The 19629-nt window shown below is 39.3% G+C and overlaps 1 protein-coding gene across 1 annotated transcript in view; it reads right to left on the bottom strand.

Moving 5' to 3' along the window:
* The window catches only part of tmx3b (thioredoxin related transmembrane protein 3b), a 212061-nt gene that overhangs the window by 162242 nt on the left and 30190 nt on the right, over positions 1–19629 (bottom strand). Inside the window, exons 3-5 of the mRNA XM_052114024.1 lie at positions 15294–15333; positions 15045–15168; positions 12070–12115 (exon numbers count right to left, since the gene is read on the bottom strand). Of these exons, the coding sequence (XP_051969984.1) occupies positions 12070–12115; positions 15045–15168; positions 15294–15333 (210 nt within the window). The remainder of the gene's footprint in view (positions 1–12069; positions 12116–15044; positions 15169–15293; positions 15334–19629) is intronic.

Below are 19629 nucleotides of genomic sequence, written 5' to 3'. Positions count from 1 at the left end.
CTCGAATCATATGATATAGAAAGAAAATACAATGATGACCGCATGTGTCAGACATAAAATGCTGAACTTGTTTAGCTGAATATTGAATGCGTGTTGAATTCGTTTTTAGAAAGGCAGTGATTGATACAGGAAAACGAATAAAATCAGGACTATTACCGAAACTGTCAAAGAAAAATGCTGAACCATCCTTATTTATGTAAATTGCTAACCAGTGTTCACCGGGAGATGTGCAGGGTCTGTGTTGATTATGGCTGACGTAGGTAATGTTCTTAAGGGGTCCTTCGGTAAATGATCACACGGTAGTACTCCAAGAAAATGCGTGTTTTGTGTGATTCTGTCTATAGCAGCTGTAAGTTGTATGGTATTCATGTTTTCAATTAATAGTAGTCAACAAGTACCTGTCTTTGGTTAGAAACTTCAATGATGTTGTCAAAAACAGCATAAACAATCAGATTAATGGTTCTTGGAAGCGGTTGTCTGAAACGTACTTCTAGTCTGATATTCCCAGACTTAACAAGCGAGATGTGTTGACCACATTCTTCGTCTGGAGTGAGGTTGAAACCATAAAGTGTATAACCCTACAGAAAATCTTCTCTGTCGATTACCAACGCTTGGTTTTTAGATGTCTTCCAGACGAAAGTGCAAGCTGGTAAAATTCTCGCACGGCGGCGCCTGCTCCAAAGTCAGGTTGTAATGGTTTGGCGGGGTGTTGCTGACCATCCACATAAACAGCTAGAAACTCCAGATCGTAATGCTTAAATGCAAAAGGGTTTTTATCGTATGCCCCTGTAAAAGCATCATTATCGACCATACCCAATATGATGGATTTGGGTAATGTACCTAAAAACAGGTTTTCCTGGTTTGATACACGGCCTCCAGCTGGTATGGAGACATTTTTCAGGCAGACCCTGTCAATGGGGTATTTGGCAGTTGTTGAGAGTAGTGCTTGAGCGTGCCCCAGTCTCACTCCTGGTGATACAGATACTTTTTAACAAACAGAGAAGCTGTCAAAATACGCAGTTTGTATGCTATAGCATCACTCCTCATTAGACAAAATTCATCTTTGCCTCTTGTCAGACGGATTTTAATGTCCACCCCATTAAGCATTAGTTTTTCTTGAAAGAAAATATCATTGTGTATTGGTGATAAAAGCTCAATTACTGCATTTTCGTTGCTAAAGGCAGCCCTCTTTGTCAGACCAATGTTAGCCCCTGCCGGATCGCCTGCATCCATATGTCCGGCAGAATCTTTGTAAAATAAACCTGCTGAGAAAACACTTTCCAATGTATCTTTACCATAGTTTAAAAGGCATTCTATAATACATCGATAGGGGTAAGTGTTTGTACTCTGCTGAAATTAACCTATCACCAAGCGATACGTCAACCTGTGAAAAATAGTGTTTCCTGGATAATTGACCAGTCCAACAGGAGTCCCATCTCTGATATTTGAACCGTCCGGTTTGTGATTTTAACACGCATGTAAAGCAGTGTATTATTTAAATCTATATAATCTTCACCATTCCCGCTATGAAAAATTCCAATGGAGCTGTCCGATATCGCAGATAGAGGAGGGATTTCAATGTATGTGTTTTTTTCAATAGCCGTCTGCGTCATCGGTACTGTAAACAGATCCAGTTCGGATTTAATACACTCTTCGGACATGGTGTGTAGTAGTGCCATGGTTTAGAATATAGTTTTAACAGATGAAAACGCTTCACAGCTCTCTTTCGTTTTCGTTGCCTAACTGCGGTTTTCTTAGGGGTTTCCTGGTTTTCTTTAGCGCCTGACCACTCCTCCCCTCCTCATTCCAGGTGGTTTAGACCTCCGTTTACGTAACATAACCATTAACCCCGAACCGTCTTGAGATTTATCATTATTATTAAAGGAATGTGTCATAGCTCTGGTAACAACGTCGCTGGCTATGTTTTTAGCAGCGTTTTTAAGGTGTGGTTTGGCTATGCTGAAACCTCTTTTTAACAACGGAAGAGCCATTCGAAACAAACCCCTGAAAAGGCCTCCGAGCCCGCCCCATACATGACCCCTCCCCAGAAAACCCCGGCATTCCTTCGCCTGCTTGAGTTTTATAATAGTTTACATAATGAGTGGGGTCCATTTGGTACGGATTATAATACGCCATTTTTAAAGGATCGGTTGTTTCACAGGCCTGAAGTGTAGTTTAACGACGACTTTGCCGTAAGAAAATGGCACTTCCCTATTTCTGTCGTCTTTGAGCTCAATACAAATCTCTCCAATAGAATGTTTATTCACTGACACGTAGTGTACTCTGTCATATGCAACACTGACTATTTCACGATCCGATCTGGTTATATGTACACATCTCAAAAGCGGGGCATGTGCATCACCCACAGATTGATATTCGATAATATCTGTGTACATGTACATGGTGTAAAACCCTCCATTTATGTCTGCTTGGTGTGGCGCGTACACTGGCGTAAAACCGGGTTCGATGCTTTCATTTACAGTATAATCATTTACAGCTACCAATGGTTTCTTCGGTATTACACCCAAAATAATGGCTAGTTTACCGTGGAATGTTAAGGAACTTCCTGGTGCCGCCATCATGAACACATTGTTTTTCACATGATCGTAGCCAAGACGTGCATGCCGAGGTAGCATAGCATTTAGTTCCTTAATTACAAACAAAACTTCGTCATAATAACCAGCTTTATCTTCACAAGATGACTGATTCCGTCGATAACCTCTCTGAATTGGACTTTCGCATCATCATCAGTAATAGTGTACCATGATCTAGGGTATTCAATTTCAGCCACACCCACCTCCCAACGACCTTTTAAGTTTATAGGTTTGGCTAATCTTGTTCTGTAATTTGAAATTCGGTTTTCGGGGTAAAGATCTAATGAAGCATTGCATGGCAATGTAACATAAAACCCTGCTTTATCCATGACCGTTTACTGCAGAAATGAAGTCAGGTAACAAATGTTTTATTTTTATATACTTTAAGAGGTTTGTAGATCTACAACAGCTTTTCATTAACCCAGCTGTCAAACTTCGGAGGCCACCCTACCCATCGTACGAGCACCATGGACCTTTTACAGTGCTTCTTCTTGTCTAATATCTTTTCTACTTTAAAAGCTTTGTCCTTATCCACAATAATTTTTTGTAACTCCTCTTCATAAAATTATCCATCGATAACGTCGCCATCGTAATCAGATAGTTTGTAGACTGGTGGTTGTCGTGGTATACATTCGGTTATAGTGAAGAACTCATCTGTGTAGTTTTGTTCATAACCCTTGGTAAAAGGACCCCTCATCTTTGATATTCTAACCACGTCACCGATTTTGAATTTAAATACAGGCATCTTCTTACACACATTACCATACAAATTGTCATAGACGACTGGTTCATTTTCTTTGTTGACATCTACAGGCCTCATTTTAATACTTCTGTGATAACTACTGTTGTATCCTTGAATAATGTCTTGTAAAACATTGATGTAGCGTTTAGAGTTTATAGCTGTTAAATAATGCCACATCCGTCCTTTTAACGTTCTATTAAAGCGTTCAATAACGCTTGCTTTCAATTCACTCCCGTGCTGAAATGGTAAATGTTGTGTTTTTTAGTTAGTTGTTGGAAATGCTTGTTAAAAAATTCCTTCCCCTTGTCAGTCTGAATTTTCTGAGGGATTCTACCCTCTTGTAGTATTGAATTAAAGGCATTGGTCACCGCCAATCCAGTCTTGTTCTTTATACAACGTACCCATGCATATTTGCTAAACACGTCTATACATGTGAGAAGAAATTTAGTATTGTCATTTTCCGTAGAATATATTGACATATCTATCAGGTCCATTTGAAACTGTGTATCAATACCATAAACAACGACCCTATTCTTTTTAAAATGATGTCGCAGTCGTCTGTGCAGTGTATAAGCATCTTGACTGGCTAACCAGTCTGAAACTTCTTTATCACTTAGCAAATCACCACTTTCCTCTAATACACCACGTTTTAATCTACTCACACCCCCTAAAGAGCCGGGGTTTGATGGTGTGTAGTACACCTTATGCAATTGCTCGGTCATGTTAACAGATCAGACACCACCTAAATAATGAAACAGTGATTCGATAAAAGTATCCTTTTATTTTAAAATCAGGGGTAATCATACAATACATGCTTAAATAGTCAAATAGAAACACCAACATCAACCAATGTCTAGATATTGTAGGAAATTAACGCATGTATCAGTATTTTTGTCACGCATGTATCAGGTAATTAACCAGAGTATCAACATTTTCAAAGACATGACTATCACTCCTTTCGTTTCTTGACAATAACATCACACATGTATCCGTCACAAATGTACATAAGCATATTATATCAGATATTTTACAGACATTACCGCATTCAAACAATGAATTTAGAATGTTTTTAAGCAACAAACAGGGAGAATCATTCTGGTAGGCATAGACTTGTATCATTTCAGTCCAATTGTTTGATAGACCTCTGACTATATCCATGTGTTTTTTTAGACAAATCAGCCGTTTGTTAATATAGGCTTCATTTACAAGCTTGTTTTGTCCAGAACGTTCATCATTAATGATCTTAAACAGCATATTGGTTATTTCACATTGAAGTCGATGTCTCAGAATAAATGTAATCAGGCCAGTAGCTCCGCAGCAGTTCCCCATTGTTAGCATCAAACTTTGGACCCAGCCGAACAGCCTTTCCAACCGTCCACAGCGTCGTAGACAGCCTGTTCACAGGTATCATTCACCAGCTTCTCACGGATTTCACGTACTCTCTGTAGAATGTTCGGCTCCTCTCTTAGTTCACACAACACGCCTCGACAACTCCATGGATTCTCTGAGGATGCGGTGTCAATCCAAATGGTTTTAAAGCCTGGCCGATGACTTGGTTTAACACAGGTTTAAACAGTTTACTGGAAATTTCTTCAAAATGAGTGTAAAAGAAATACTTGTCAGGATCAAACAAGCACGTGTGCTGGATCTGACTGGGGTGATCCACTTCACAACCGAAGCACAACTCTTTTAACTTTAAATCGAGGAGATGATCCAGAATGACCACTATGACTGCTTTTATGAAATTGAACCCCTTCACACCAATAATGCCATCCGTGTCGTCCTCTCCCTTAAGAGCCGCTGCATCCGGAAGTGGGCATCCTGATCCGTGGGATGAAATGAACGTTAGATTGCTGTAGCCAAGCTCCATGCAAAACTTGTCAAGCCAATGGCCGATGTCAGAAGACCCTACAACAGGGTCATCTCTTGCTGAAGTATCTGGGTCATTGGGTGATGCGACGGGCCCAGGAAGATATGTAGTAAAGTCTTGAGACATGTTGGTTTGAATGTTGGTTTGAAATGCGGTCAGTCACCGCCAGCCTTTAAGGTCTGTAGAAGGTGGGCAGTGTTACACGGTCACTCCCACGCTTTTTCGGGGTCAAACAGGCTCACCTTAATTACATTGTATTGGTCATTTGCATCACACCATTTAAACAGTTTGTCTATCTTTGAAAAAACATCATTCAGTATAGGAATATCTTTCCACTGAAACAAAAACTTCATTTGGAAACATTCATTGTGCTCTGTCTCTGGGAAAGGACACCCTCTGTCACTGAGACCCTGTTTGTCCTCGCTGGTAAGTATGTAGACATGGTCAGCCACCCTCTTGATAGTGTGGTTACCAAACACACGGTCTCTTGGAAATGATTCTGGAGATGCTCCATTATTCAGATCCCTCCAAACACCATTGTAAAATACATCCCAGTCCTTTTCCGTGAAATACAAACAATGGTCTTCATCCATTGCATCACCCTTGTTGAATAACTTAACAGTACAAGATGTTCTGTCAAAGTCGTACACACACAACTGTGTGTTGTTTAGATGAAATTCATATTTCAGATCTTCTAACGGCTCATGGAGAGACCTGGTCATGCCTGGACCATGACATCTCCTCGGAGCCCAATATATCTTAGTAAGTCTTTTTACATCATTTAACATTGTTTTTTAGGAGTGCTGGGAGCAGCCATTGCACAAGTGGAAATCACAAAATACTTGCTGAATAGTTGCAATGAACAAACCTAACCCTTTTTAAATACACCGATGGGGGTATCAGAACAGACACGCCATATCACAGCATGTAGCCTACAACTGCCGGAGGGAGGGGAGGGGAGGGGGGCGGAGGGAAAGGTCAAATGTACAGCAATTAAACCATAAATCAGGGCCATAAATCATTTTTTGTCACAACGTACATAATACATACTACTCATGCGTTTCTTGAAGAAACACTTTATCATATTTCTTATGCTTAAAAAGATAAATAACCTTCCTTTTCCTTCCAACCCATTCACAATCCAAATGGAAAGAGACAATCCACTAATATTTGACATTTTGACATAAGAAAAAATAGATTGCATGTCAAAAACAAGATTATAAAGACCACATTCCAACATTGGTGTGACAATCAAAACCTGAACATGCCCCAGAACCAAACAAACAGAAAAAATAAAAACTTGCACCAATCCCTCCAAACTCAAACAGTCCATGTACGCCTACGGGAACCCCCGAACCAACTTTGCCATCGGATTGCTCAAGTCCTCAAATTCAAGCTCAAATTCGTATATATACAAATTTTGTGAGACAGAATTTCACAGCAAAAGATAATCTATCAAACAAACTCCAGCAAATACACAGAATAAGCACAAAGAGTGAGTAGCTTCATCTATAAAACTGTCCTGATGGTGTGACACTCCACAAAGTAAACTCCAGCCGCTAGGCGAAACCTGCACAAAAATGTGCTTCGAATCCTCAAACAGTAAAGCGAATGTTCAGTGAGCCAGTCCACTCGGCTGCAACTTGAGTACAAGATGTCCCACTCACTCCATTGACTTTGCAAAAAATACTCCATAAAATAAACTCCAGCCACTAGGTGGAACCAGCACAAAAAGAACGCACAGATTCTTCAAACAGTCAAACGAATGTTCAGTGATACGGTCCACTCGGCTGCAACGTGAGTACAATGAGATGACTTGCTCACTCCATTGACTTTATGAAGGACATCGCTTGCTGTGGGCATGTGAATGCTTTACTGCCATCATTAACATCTATTCTCAATTTGGCTGGGAATAATAGTGCAAAAGCACCCTTCCGTTGGTGTAAAAGTTTCTTGCATTCTTTGAATCGATCAAGACGAATCTGCAAAGTCACAAGAAAGCCTTCCTTTACTCCTTGCCTCGCATAACACAAGATCTTTATCAGATGATCTCAGAAATTTGGCCAGAATTGATCAGGGCCCGTCTCCCTCTGCGGACCGATGAGCAGGAACCCTGTGAGCTTGCTCGATTTCCAGCTTATGGCCTGCTATGTCGAGCAGATTCAGAAAGATCCCATCCAGGAATTTCACCGTATCCTGTCCCTCGGCTCACTCAGGGATTCCAATGATACAGACGTTATTAGAGTTATATAGAGTTGTGGTGGTGTAGTGGGCTAAAGCACTAAACTATTAAGCAGAAAGTTGTCTGTTCGATCCCCACAGCCACCACCATTGTGTCCTTGAGCAAGGCACTTAACTCCAGATTGCTCCGGGGGGACTGCCCCCGTAATAAGTCGCTTTGTATAAAAGCGTCTGCCAAATGCATAAATGTAAATGTTATTCTGTCGGCTACGGTTCTCCATGTCCTCCAACTTCTCCCAGACATGCTCCAAATCCACCTTGGTCGCTTGATCACAGCAAGATCCTCCAAACGACCTCCGTCAGCATTGCAGACATGTTCCGCATCTCTCGCTGCATTTCCCGCACCTCTCCGAATATCAATCAATTTTATTTCTATAGCACATTAGGAAAACACCACATGTTGACCAAAGTGATTCACATTATAGGATAAGCAGATCATAAACACAGAATGTAGAAAATACAATAACACATAATAAAATAAGCAACCCATATTAAGCACAGTTAAAAGAAAGTTAAAAAAATGTGAGACTTTAAATAAGATTTGAAACATTGACTGATGTATAGCACCTGATATGTAGTGGAAGGCTATTCCAAAGCTGTGGAGCTACCACTGAAAAGGCCGATCTCCCTTTGACTTAAGATGGGACTTGGGGATAGTTAAAAGTAAACTCTGCGAAGACCTTAACAGTCTAGAAGGCATGTGATGCTGAAAGAGATCCGTAATATAAAAAGGAGCCATGCCATATAATCCCTTAAAAATAATAAACTAACTGCAGATGTCAAGTCAAGTCCATTTTATTTGTATAGCGCCTTTCACAACACACATTGTTTCAAAGCAGCTTTACAGAAGATCAGCATTAACAGACGATAAAACTGTAATGTCTATAAAGTCGATGAATCATCATTGTGTAATGTGATATTGAAGTATGAGAAATGCCACAGAGCAATGAATTGCAGTAATTTAATCTTTAAGAAATAAAAGCATGTATAACAGCTTCCATGTCCTTAAAAGATAAACAGGGTTTCAATTTCGCAATGTTCCTTAATTGAAAGAAACCACCTCTGACCACAGAATTGATGTTTATCAAGCTTTAAATAAGGGTCAAAACTGACTCCAAGATTCTTAACTTGGTTGTGTAATTTAAAAGCAAATGAGCCTAAATCATTAATTATGTGTTTGGTAGAGCCAGGTGGACCAAACACCATCACTTCAGTTTTTTATTAATTTAGGTGAAGAAAATTCATTGCCATCCACTTTTTGATATAAGTTATACCGCAGATAAGGAATCTAATGCAGAGATGTCCCCAGGCTTTAAAGGAAGATAAAGCTGGGTATCGCCAGCATAACAGAGATAGGAAATATTACATTTTTGACAGAATTGGGCCAAAGGAAGCATGTATAAAGAAAATATGACTGGGTCAAAGATTGAGCCTTGGGGAACCCCACAGGTAATGGGAGCAGTGGAGGATGAGAAGTCCTCTAGTTCAACAGAAAATGTCCTATCTTTAATGACACTTTTCCACTGCATGATATGGTTTGAATCGACTCAGTTCGCTTTACATTTATGAGCTTTCTTTTCCACTGCAGTTTAGTGCTGCCTCAATGTGGGTGGGATTATAGGCTGATTGTCATAGTTGCGCCGACCCTACTGCCGTGACATCATCTTAAACATGGCACAAACATCACGGACCATAAACAATATCACGACCGCTAGCTGTTAGCTACTAGCTCATTGTGCTGCATAAAGCAGTTGTTGCATGTTGATTTTACACAACTGTAACAGTTAAATTGGCCTGGTTGTTTTAAAAGCAAGATTTCCATGAGCTTTTCTTTCAAGCAGAATATAGAGTTAACATAACAAAACATACCATCCTTTATCGCGAACTCCAACATCACCGTGGAGTCCAGGGCACTCTCCCTCCCATTGCTCGCTGGTCTATTGCCATAGATAGCATCTATTTGGTCCAACCACTTCCACTTTCTTCTGTTTGAACCACTCCTGATGGTTCTTGTAGTCACTTTTACGTTTTTTTTGTTTGTTTTTTACTTTTACCTACACTTTTGGTAGGTCCAGTAGTAGCTGTGTGCGGCCAACAGCTGAGACACTTCCTGAAAGACTTTATTTCACTTTGTTTCATTTGTCGCTAACGAGAGGAACATCCACACCTCATTTATTGACCACAGCGTGGTTTTGCACACAGCCATTTCTTCTTACAATTCAAAAGTCATGAACAAATGATACTGCTATTGCTAACTTTAAAACTAGAGGGTTGATGTCCCATGTCGCAAATCCAGTGACGCTGGTAGTGATGATTCTCTCAGACCAATCCGTGATCCGCAGGGTTTTGATGTCACATTTAGTATCGGCTCGGCTTGCTAGAAACCTCAACTGAGGTGGTAATAAAAAAAGTACCAGGTACTATCCACAGTGGAATACCCCCAAAAAGCAAGCAGAGTCGAGCACATAAGATAAGAGAACCATTTAAGAACAGTCCCCTGAATCCCTGCCCACTGTCTTAATCGCCTCAAAAGGATTTCATGATCTATGGTGTCGAACGTGGCACTGAGATCAAGGAGAAATAAGATTGCATGACTACCTGAATCAACAGCCAGCAACAGGTCATTAAATACTTTTAAGAGTGCAGACTCTGTGCTGTGTTGTGCTCTAAACCCCGAATGAAATTTATCAAAAATAAATTTTTCATAAAGAATTAAAAAAAGTTGATGGTACACCACATTCTCTAAAAATGTTGATAGAAAAGGCAGTTTTGAGATTGGTCAATAGTTTATTAATGCAGTTAGGTCAAGGTTGGGCTTTTTTAGTAGAGGATGCACCATAGTGTGCTTAAAGCAAGATGGGACAGTACCCTCTGCCAGACTGCAATTCACTATTAACAATAAACCCAACTACATCTAGAAACCTGGCTGAGGAAGCGAGGAGGAACAACGTCTAAAGAACATTGCGCAGGCTTCATATGCAAAACTAAATCACTAAATGGGATATTGAGACTGGATCAAACTCACTAAAAAAGACAGCAGAGGGATGGGGATTCGAAGGGTCTTGGTTATGGTTGGAAGATGAGATGCAAGCTCTAAGAACAGCAATTTTATCAATACAAAAAACATAATATCCGGAAAAGTACTAATAACAGGATTTAGTATAGTATTTAATGTGCTATATAATGCTTGAGGCTTACTAGAATTCTTTTTAATAATATTGATTTAATAATAAACAAAATGCCTCTCAGAATTTGCTACATATTGAGGGATTTATGGAACCAACACGTTTGCCTTTGAAACGGCTTTGAATTAGTTAGACAATTCGGAAAAGATGAAAAGACAACTGGCTTATGATCAGAGATACACAAATCGTCTATGTCCACATTAAAAATAGGGACACCCAGAGACAAAACCAAATCCTGCGTATGATCTTGCTTGTGAGTGGAATTTAAAACAGACAGAGTTAAGAGTCAATTAAATGTAAGAACCCTATTACCATAGGCTTGTTTGGGCAGTGCACATTAATGTTACAATCACCCAAAATTAACAGACAATCAGATTTATGGACAACAGCAGCTAGAAACTCGGAAAATTCTTGAATAAAAATTTGCTTGTAATTCGGGGGACCATATATGAGTGCACAGGTGACAAGAAACCCAAAGTCTATGTTGAACAGCTGCAATTCAAAATCAGAATAGTTTTCCACCATTAACAAACGGCATTTCAATTGGTTTTTGAATATTGTTGCGACCCACAGTCCGTGGTGAACTTAAAAAGGTGAAAATCACACGGGACAGCTTCAGATAGAGGGCCAAGATCTCCAACATTTAGCCAGGTCTCTGTCATAAACATAAGTCAAGTTCCCGAGATGAAATAAAATCATTCAATAAAAGTGTATTATTTGAAATGGACCAGACATTTATTAAGGCCATATTTAATTTTATGTTACTGAAGAAAGAGTATTGATTTGAGGGCTCCTCAGTGAGACAAAATTCAATGTTCGAAGGTTAGAGGGGTTTACTACTCTGCAAACATAGCGTCTCGAAGATTCACATCTATACATTAATCCAGATAATTCCAGGTGTTCCGGAATAACATATCGCAGAAAAGAGTACCTTAGTTCATGGACGCAATGAATGAGTTTGTCCAGGTAAAGGAACCACGCTCGTAGAACCCAAGGAGTCGGAATATCTGGTGAAATCTCTAAAAACAGATGTGATCTAGGAGCTTTTTACAGATTTATACAGTGTTTCATTGAAGAGATGCAAGTCTATCCCTCACAGCCATGTTGTCATTCCCATTCAAAATCAAACATGGCGCTACCATGAATAAGGTCTATTGTTAAGGCCGATCATTTGCCTTGCTTTTACTGTAAAAGGGCCATTTATAGCAGATTTCTTGTCACATTATTGGATCGCCTTTGGTGTGTAAAGGTCTTACCACTGTAGACATCGATATTGTCCATTTAACGTTTCACGTTTCAATGATTTCTAAAAACTGATCAGACTGATTTGATTTCATACTCTGTCAAAAACTGAATTAACAAACAGCACTCAGCTGAAGACAAAACTAACAGCAACAGAAAAGTAGCAGACAGGTAAAATGTTGGTGAAAGACTTACAGTTTAATCGTGGGGTATCCTCGCACGCCAAACTCTGAGGCCACACCTACATGACACAAGACAATAGCAACATTATTCATAGTATGGAATAGCATTAAGCTTTGTTTTCACAAAAACTACTGGAATAGCTAAACCCGTTAATTAGAAGGGACTGTCTACATGTACTTTTTTTGTCAGATTGTGTATCAAACATTATTTAATGTGTGAACCAGTGGCAACTGCTTACACAGGAAGCACAGTTTCCACTAAAATGTTCAAATAACGCAGCAATAAGTTTAAAATAATCTATATAAATTATATATTGCTCTTAGTCTTAATATTTTAGTGAATTAAAGTCAATCACTAGGGATGCAGCAACATTTTTATAATTTTTTTTTGGGCCAAAAGAGAGAAAAAAGGCAGAAAATCTTGGCCGAACATTTTAAGTTACTTACAAATCTGCTAACAGAAACACTGACATGGACAAAAAGCTTTTTTTATGTTGCACATTAAAATCCACATCTTCCGAAGTGAAGTGATCGCTCTGTTGGCCATTAATAAAGAGTGTTTTCCAGTGCTCCTGTATTGTGTGCCATAGTCGTTACTTTCAAGCTCCAATACGACATTAAAATAACATAAAAGCACCATATTCAAAGTCTCCTGAAGCCATACAATAGTTTTGTGAATCGCAAAGGAAGTAATTATACAGTCTACATGCTCAGCGTGCTTAAGTGAATGACTGCTGCTCCGTTGTTGACACACACACACACACACGTGCATGGCTCATGAGAAGCTGTGGCTCACAATACGTGAGTGCTCCACATGAACACAATCTCCGATGCAGATGCTAGATGGTTCAGTTAGCTTAAAACATGTATTGAGAATGGCACTAGAGGAGCATTGTGAATGCATGAAACGCATGCAATCATGTACCCAGATCTGCACCCAACAATCGCTGTACATGGTGCAATCATATTTGGTGGTTATGGTGAAGACATAGACACTATACAGCTCAAGACCACTGCAAAATGATCAGTTTCTCTGGATTTACTAAGTATAGTTATGTGTTTGAGCAAAATGAATAACTGAACATGAAATTTTTGTTTTATTCTATAAAGTACTGACAAATATAAATATTGTCATTTTCATTGCAGAAAATGACAACTAATCAATGTAACAAAAAATATGCAGCGTTTCAGACCTCAAATAATGCAAAGAAAACAAGTTCATATTTATTTTTAAAACAACACAATACTAATGTTTTAAGATTTTGGTTCAGGTCTGGAGATTGAGCTGGCGACGACAAGGTCTTGATCCGGTGGTCCTCCATCCACACCTTGATTGACCTGGATGTGTCACATTTTCCTGCTGGAAAAACCATTCCAAAGTGTTGGGGAACAATGTCGGAGCAGAAGGAAGCTAATTTTCATCCAGGATAACCTTGTAAGTGACTTGAATTATGCGTCCTTTACAAAGATGAATCTGCCCGATTCCAGTCTTGCTGAAGCACCCCCAGATCATCACTGATCCTCCACCAAATGTTTATAGTGGCTGCATACACTGTGGCTTAGGTCTCCGTCTAACCATTAGACGATCAAGTGGAGGATCGGTGATGATCTGAGGGTGATTCAGCAAGGCAGAAATAGGGCAGATTAGTGTTTGTGAAGGACTCATGAATCAAGCCACATACAAGGTTACCCTGAAAGAAAACTTGCTTCCTTCTGCTCTGACAATGTTCCCCAACTCTGAGGATTGACTATTCCAGCAGGACGCCATGCTCCATGCCACACAGCCAGGTCAATCAAGGTGTGGATGGAGGACCACTGGATCAGGACCTTGTCGTCACCAGCCCAATCTCTAGATCTGAACCCCATCGAAAACATCTGGAATGCAATCAAGAGGAAGATGGATGGCTACAAGCCATCAAACAAAGCAGAGCTGCTTAAATTTTAACTCAAACACATACCTATAAATAGTAAATCCAGAAAAACCGAGAATTTTTTTCCAGAGCTGTATATGTTTAGAATAGTGGTGGTGGCGTAGTGGGCTAAAGCACATAACTGGTAATCAGAAGGTTGCTGGTTTGATCACCACAGCCACCACCATTGTGTCCTTGAGTAAGGCACTTAACTCCTGGTTGCTCCGGGGGGGATGGTCCATGTAATAAGTGCACTGTAAGTCGCTTTGGATAAAAGCATCTGCCATATGCATAAATGTACAGTATATTGCTCGCAGCATCTGAAAACGAGGCCAGGAAAACCGCAAGAAAATCTTTGAAGCTGAGCTGATGCAGGTTCTCTCTCAGGTGGTCAAGAAGCTAGATTTAATGACTGAAAATATATATATTGGTTTTAACAAGATATTAAAAGCACACTCAAATGAAATGAGTTTATAAAAATTTAAGGGAAATAAAAACAAATTATTTCGTACATTTTACAACAGTGACAGATATTATGTAGTGCAACCTAGTGGTCTAAAGATATAATTAAATGCTTATAAATGTTTAAACATTTGGCATATTGTCATGAGACTTGTGTCATTAGTTTCCTTGGGTCATGCGGAGTACCATACATACCTAATTTGCCATGGTTGGCCATACTTCCTGTCTGCCATTTTGAATATATTTGAAAACTTAAATTTCCTTAATTGTCCTAGGATAAAAAAGCTTTTTGACAGACCAAATGGTTCTCGAATAAAGCATAAACGAAATAAATGGTTTATGCTTTAAAAGACTCCAAAAAGGAAATGAGGCTTTATTTAGGTGATGTTATGGCATATTGAAATGAAACTTTGTATTTGTCATTGTCGCCACACAATGACCGCACCATATAAATTAGTAACCTATTGGTTACATTGAATTATAATGAGAAATGTAGTTAGTAGTATCACTACTTTTAGTTAAAGTCCCAACTCCGATTAGAAGAGTCCTCGTCTATGAGATTCTAATTGATAAAATGACAAAAGTTTTGCTCTTAATTTCTCAATCACAATCTCACCTGAATATGCAGTGGCATCCATTTTGCCCACACGAACTGGCAACCCAGAGCGTGTCAGTTCCGCTCCGACCTCTTGCCACACTGGCTCGAGTTTCTTGCAGTAACCACACCATGGTGCATAAAACTACAACAAAACACATAAACCTCAGCTCAAATATATAGAACATGCATTCACTCCAATGCTGCATTCATGACTAACATTACATGAACATCCCCATTCACTATGTGTTTATATAGAGGGACACTCACATCCACCAGCCAAATGTCATCCATTCTGCTGTCTTTAAACCTGAACAAAAGAAAAAACACAGAAATGTGTTAAAGTTTAATATAAGTTCATGTTTTAGTCTTTGGTTCTGTGTAAATGAAAAGCTGACTTCCTGTCTTTAGCAGAACACTTTTGAAGAAAAATAAAAAACATCTCAGCTCAGTAGGTCCTCATAATGCAAGTGGATGGTAACACGATTTTTGATGCTCCAAAAAGCACAGATATGTCATCCATATGACTCCAGTGGTCTTTTAAAGCGATAAGATCACTTTTGGCGCAGAAAAATATCAATATTTAAGAACCATTCACCTAAAAATCATTGTGTCTGGTAAGCAGCAGTATGCGTGTTAACGAGAGGGCTGAGGTCACGCTGTCTTTCCAGAGATTGCATGGAATGTTCCATTCAGTGCAGCTGTTGATCCAACCTCCTCCTCCTCCCTGTGCTCCTGGTCAGTAATCCGGTTTAAATAAATATGTCTGTGCAAAAACTTGTATCTCCTCTTCTCCTCTTAAATCAATGTCATCTGTTTAAATTTGCTTCAATTTGTTTATGGCGTTCAGTCTGTATGGCGTTCAGTCTGTACAGCGTTCCTCCTACTCAGTTGTAAACAGCGCTGTTCTTCCGGGTGTGACACGCACTTCTCACTTTAACATGCCAACGGCAATACGTCAAACGAGAGACCACATGACCTCATCACTCTCGTGAACGTGCACACTGCTGCTTAAAGGAAACCATTATTTATTATTAAAAAGTACTTAAATGTTGAACTTTTTCACACCAAATGTGATTGTGTCGCTTTAGAAGACATTCATTTAACCACTGGAAACTATGGATGATGTTAATACTGATTATCTGTGCTTTTGGAGCATCAAAAATAGTGTTACCAACCATTTGCATTATAAAGACCTACTGATCTGAGATATTTTTCTTTTTTTCGGAACAAGAAGCAGGAACGTATACGGTACAGGAGCAGCACGCGCTATAGTGCTTTCACATATGCTGAGTTTGCAATGCGCTACTGATCCACAGTTTCTGTGTGCCACAAAATCAAAAATGTGTAAGTCATTTTGATTTTAAATCCAAACGTTAACTTGGACATTAAGACATTGAAACAGTATGAAAATTAATTTTAATCATAGTGATTCTTGGTTTTACATGTAGTTCGAGACATTTTGCAACTTTTGGGACTATAATCATACTTTTTTGTTTTTCTTGACCCTGTAATTTAGTAACTGTAGAACACATTAACTGAAATTATGCGTATATGATGAAATTATTACAGTTTCTTGTCAATCTATGTCTATTTTAATGTGAACAATGCGCTGCCACTTTAATTCAGTGCGGTGCAGCACAGCAAAAATAGACTCTGTGCGGAAACCATCGCTGCACTGCTGTATACGCACTGCAACTGGAACGGATCGACAGACTGCATCCGCGTGCAGTGTAAAAGCTCTAACCTGTTAACATGGGTACGGAAAAAAATACGCACCGCATACGCACTGCAAACGGAGTATGTGTGAAACGGGCGTTAGGTTGAAGTCATTAAAAGTCATTTTTGAACCACTCCATAGTGAAGTCCACTTCATATTAGCAAACTAGTTTTGACAAGTCATTTAGGACATCTACTTTGTGCATGACACAAGTCATTTATCCAACAGTTGTTTACAGACCGATTGTTTCACTTATAATTGACTATATCACAATTCCAGTGGGTCAGAACTTTACATACACTAAGTTAACTGAGCCTTAAAGCAGCTTGGAAAATTCCAGAAAATGATGTCAAGCCTTTAGACAATTAGCTTCTGATAGGCTAATTGGAGTTAATTGCAGGTTAACCTGTGGCTGTATATTAAGGTCTACCTTCAAACTCAGTGCCTTTTTGCTTGGCATCATGGGAAAATAAAAAGAAATCAGCCAAGACCTCAGAAAAATTGTGGACCTCCACAAATCTGGTTAATTCTTGGGAGCAATTTCCAAACGCCTGAAGGTACCACGTTCATCTGTACAAACAAAAGTATGCAAGTATAAACACCATGGGACCATGCATCCATCAACCCGCTTAGGAAGGAGACTCATTCTGTCTCCTAGAGAGGAGTGTGGTGCGAAAAGTGCAAATCAATCCCAGAACGACAGCAAAGGACAGTGTGAAGATGCTGGAGGAAACAGGTAGACAAGTATAACCTGAAAGGCTGCTCAGCAAGGAAGTTTGCAAGTGCACATGGGGACAAAGATCTTTTTGGAGAAATGCTGAAACAGAAATGTAACTGTTTGGCCATAATTATAATCTTTTATGTTTTCAGGAAAAAGGGTAAGGCTTGCAAGCCAAAGAACACCACCCAAACTGTGAAGCATGGGGGTGGTAGCATCATGTTGTGGGGGTGCTTGACTGCAGGAGGAACTGGTGCACTTCACAAAATAGATGGCATCATGAGGAAGGAATTGTATGCGGATATATTGAAGCAACATCTCAAGACATCAGCCAGGAAGTTAAAGCTCTGTTGCAAATGGGTCTTCCAAATGGACAAGCAATCAACCATACCTCCAAATTGGGTTAAGGACAACAAAGTATTGGTGGTCATCACAAAGCCCAGACCTCAATCCGATCAATTTGTGGGCAGAACTGGAAAAAGCATGCCCGAGCAAGGAGGCCTACAAATCTGACTCAGTTACACCAGTTCTGTCTGGAGGAATGGGACAAAATTCCAGCAAATTATTGTGAGAAGCTTGTGGAAGGAAACCCAAAATGTTTGACCTAAGTATTCTCTCTACTATTATTCTGGCATTTCACATTCTTAAAATAGTGATCCTAACTGACCTAAGACAGGCAATGTTTTCTTAGATTAAATGTCAGGACTTGTGAGTTTAAATATATTTGGCTGAGGTGCATGTAAACTTCTGACTTCAACTGTATACATCTGGGATGGCATGAGTGTGAGTAAAAAAGAGAATTTTAATTTTTGGGTGAACTATCCCTTTAACCTGTTAGCGTTCCTGCAAAATTTGCCTAAAACGCCTAAAAAAGGCCTACCCAAATTAAATTGCATGCTGTTCTTGAACCATTTGGAGTATATGCATGCTTTTGGTCTCTTTTGAAAGGTGACACTCAAGAGGTTTGTTCCTCCCCCAAAAACTCCCTCAACAGCGGTTACTGCACCCTCTGTTTTACCTAGTCTCAAAGTATTCAGTTAATTTAACTGATTAACACTTACCTTTGGCTGACATTTTATGCTTCACATAGCTAATGTTGGCTTCTAAATTGTACCTTTATTTACCACTGACTCATAAGTGCCAACTTTACAGGGTCAAACATTCTACTTCACGGATCCCAACCGGGACAGGAGCATGGACATTTTATGCAATTCCTCTGTAAAATGTTCACATTCGTTTGGGAATTGTTTCGGCTCGGTAGTTTATAGTAGGGCTGTCTACTAAATTAAAATATTAGAATATTCATGTCAAGTCAATTTTATTTGTATAGCGCCTTTCACAACACATATCGTTTCAAAGCAGCTTTACAGAAGATCAGCATTAACAGACGATAAAACTGTAATGTCTATAATGTCGATGAATCATCATTGTGTAATTAGATCAAATACGATTGTTTATCGTGTTTAAAAATAAGTAATTAAATAATAATTGTATTAATAACTCCAGTGAGCAAGCTGAAAGCGACTGTGGCAAGGAACACAAAACGTGGCGGCGCGTCCTGCTGGATATTTTTGTCATTACAGCAGAAATATAAAGAGTCTTCTTTTATTTGTGTACACTCACAATAACAACAAAACATTGTGCTTTTGTAAAATAAAGAAATAAAAAGGGTGAGCTGTCAGCAGTCTCTGTGTTCACAAGCATATTTCAGAAACACGTCACAAAAATTAACCGAAACTCCGCAAATACTTATCACACAAACATGAAACATTTGTCTAAAGAAAGCTTAAAATGTCTACTTTTAAATAAAACAATTCAAATTTAAAACAAATATTCTCCTGCAATGTAATCTGTATGAAACAAGTGATGTACAGTTTTTACCAGTTCATCTAATTATAGATAATGTGATCCCACCCACCAGCAGAGCGCGCCATTCATACGCTAATGTGCTGAGACGATCAAGGCAAATGGTTTACGTCCCCGACGGTGAGGTTTAATGTAAACACAACACAACTCAAATTTCTGCGCGTTCGTTACGATACACAGGCTATGAAACTCCTGGATAGTAAGGAAGAGATAACATTTTCCTCAGAAGAGCGGGACTCAGACGAACATTTGTATTTTGAAGAATGACTTGATCCAGCCGAGGATACAATTTCGGACGAGTA

The sequence above is a fragment of the Xyrauchen texanus genome, chromosome 41 (assembly GCF_025860055.1).
Source record: "Xyrauchen texanus isolate HMW12.3.18 chromosome 41, RBS_HiC_50CHRs, whole genome shotgun sequence".
Lineage (NCBI taxonomy): Eukaryota > Metazoa > Chordata > Actinopteri > Cypriniformes > Catostomidae > Xyrauchen > Xyrauchen texanus.
This window is presented reverse-complemented; position numbering and strand designations above follow the sequence as displayed.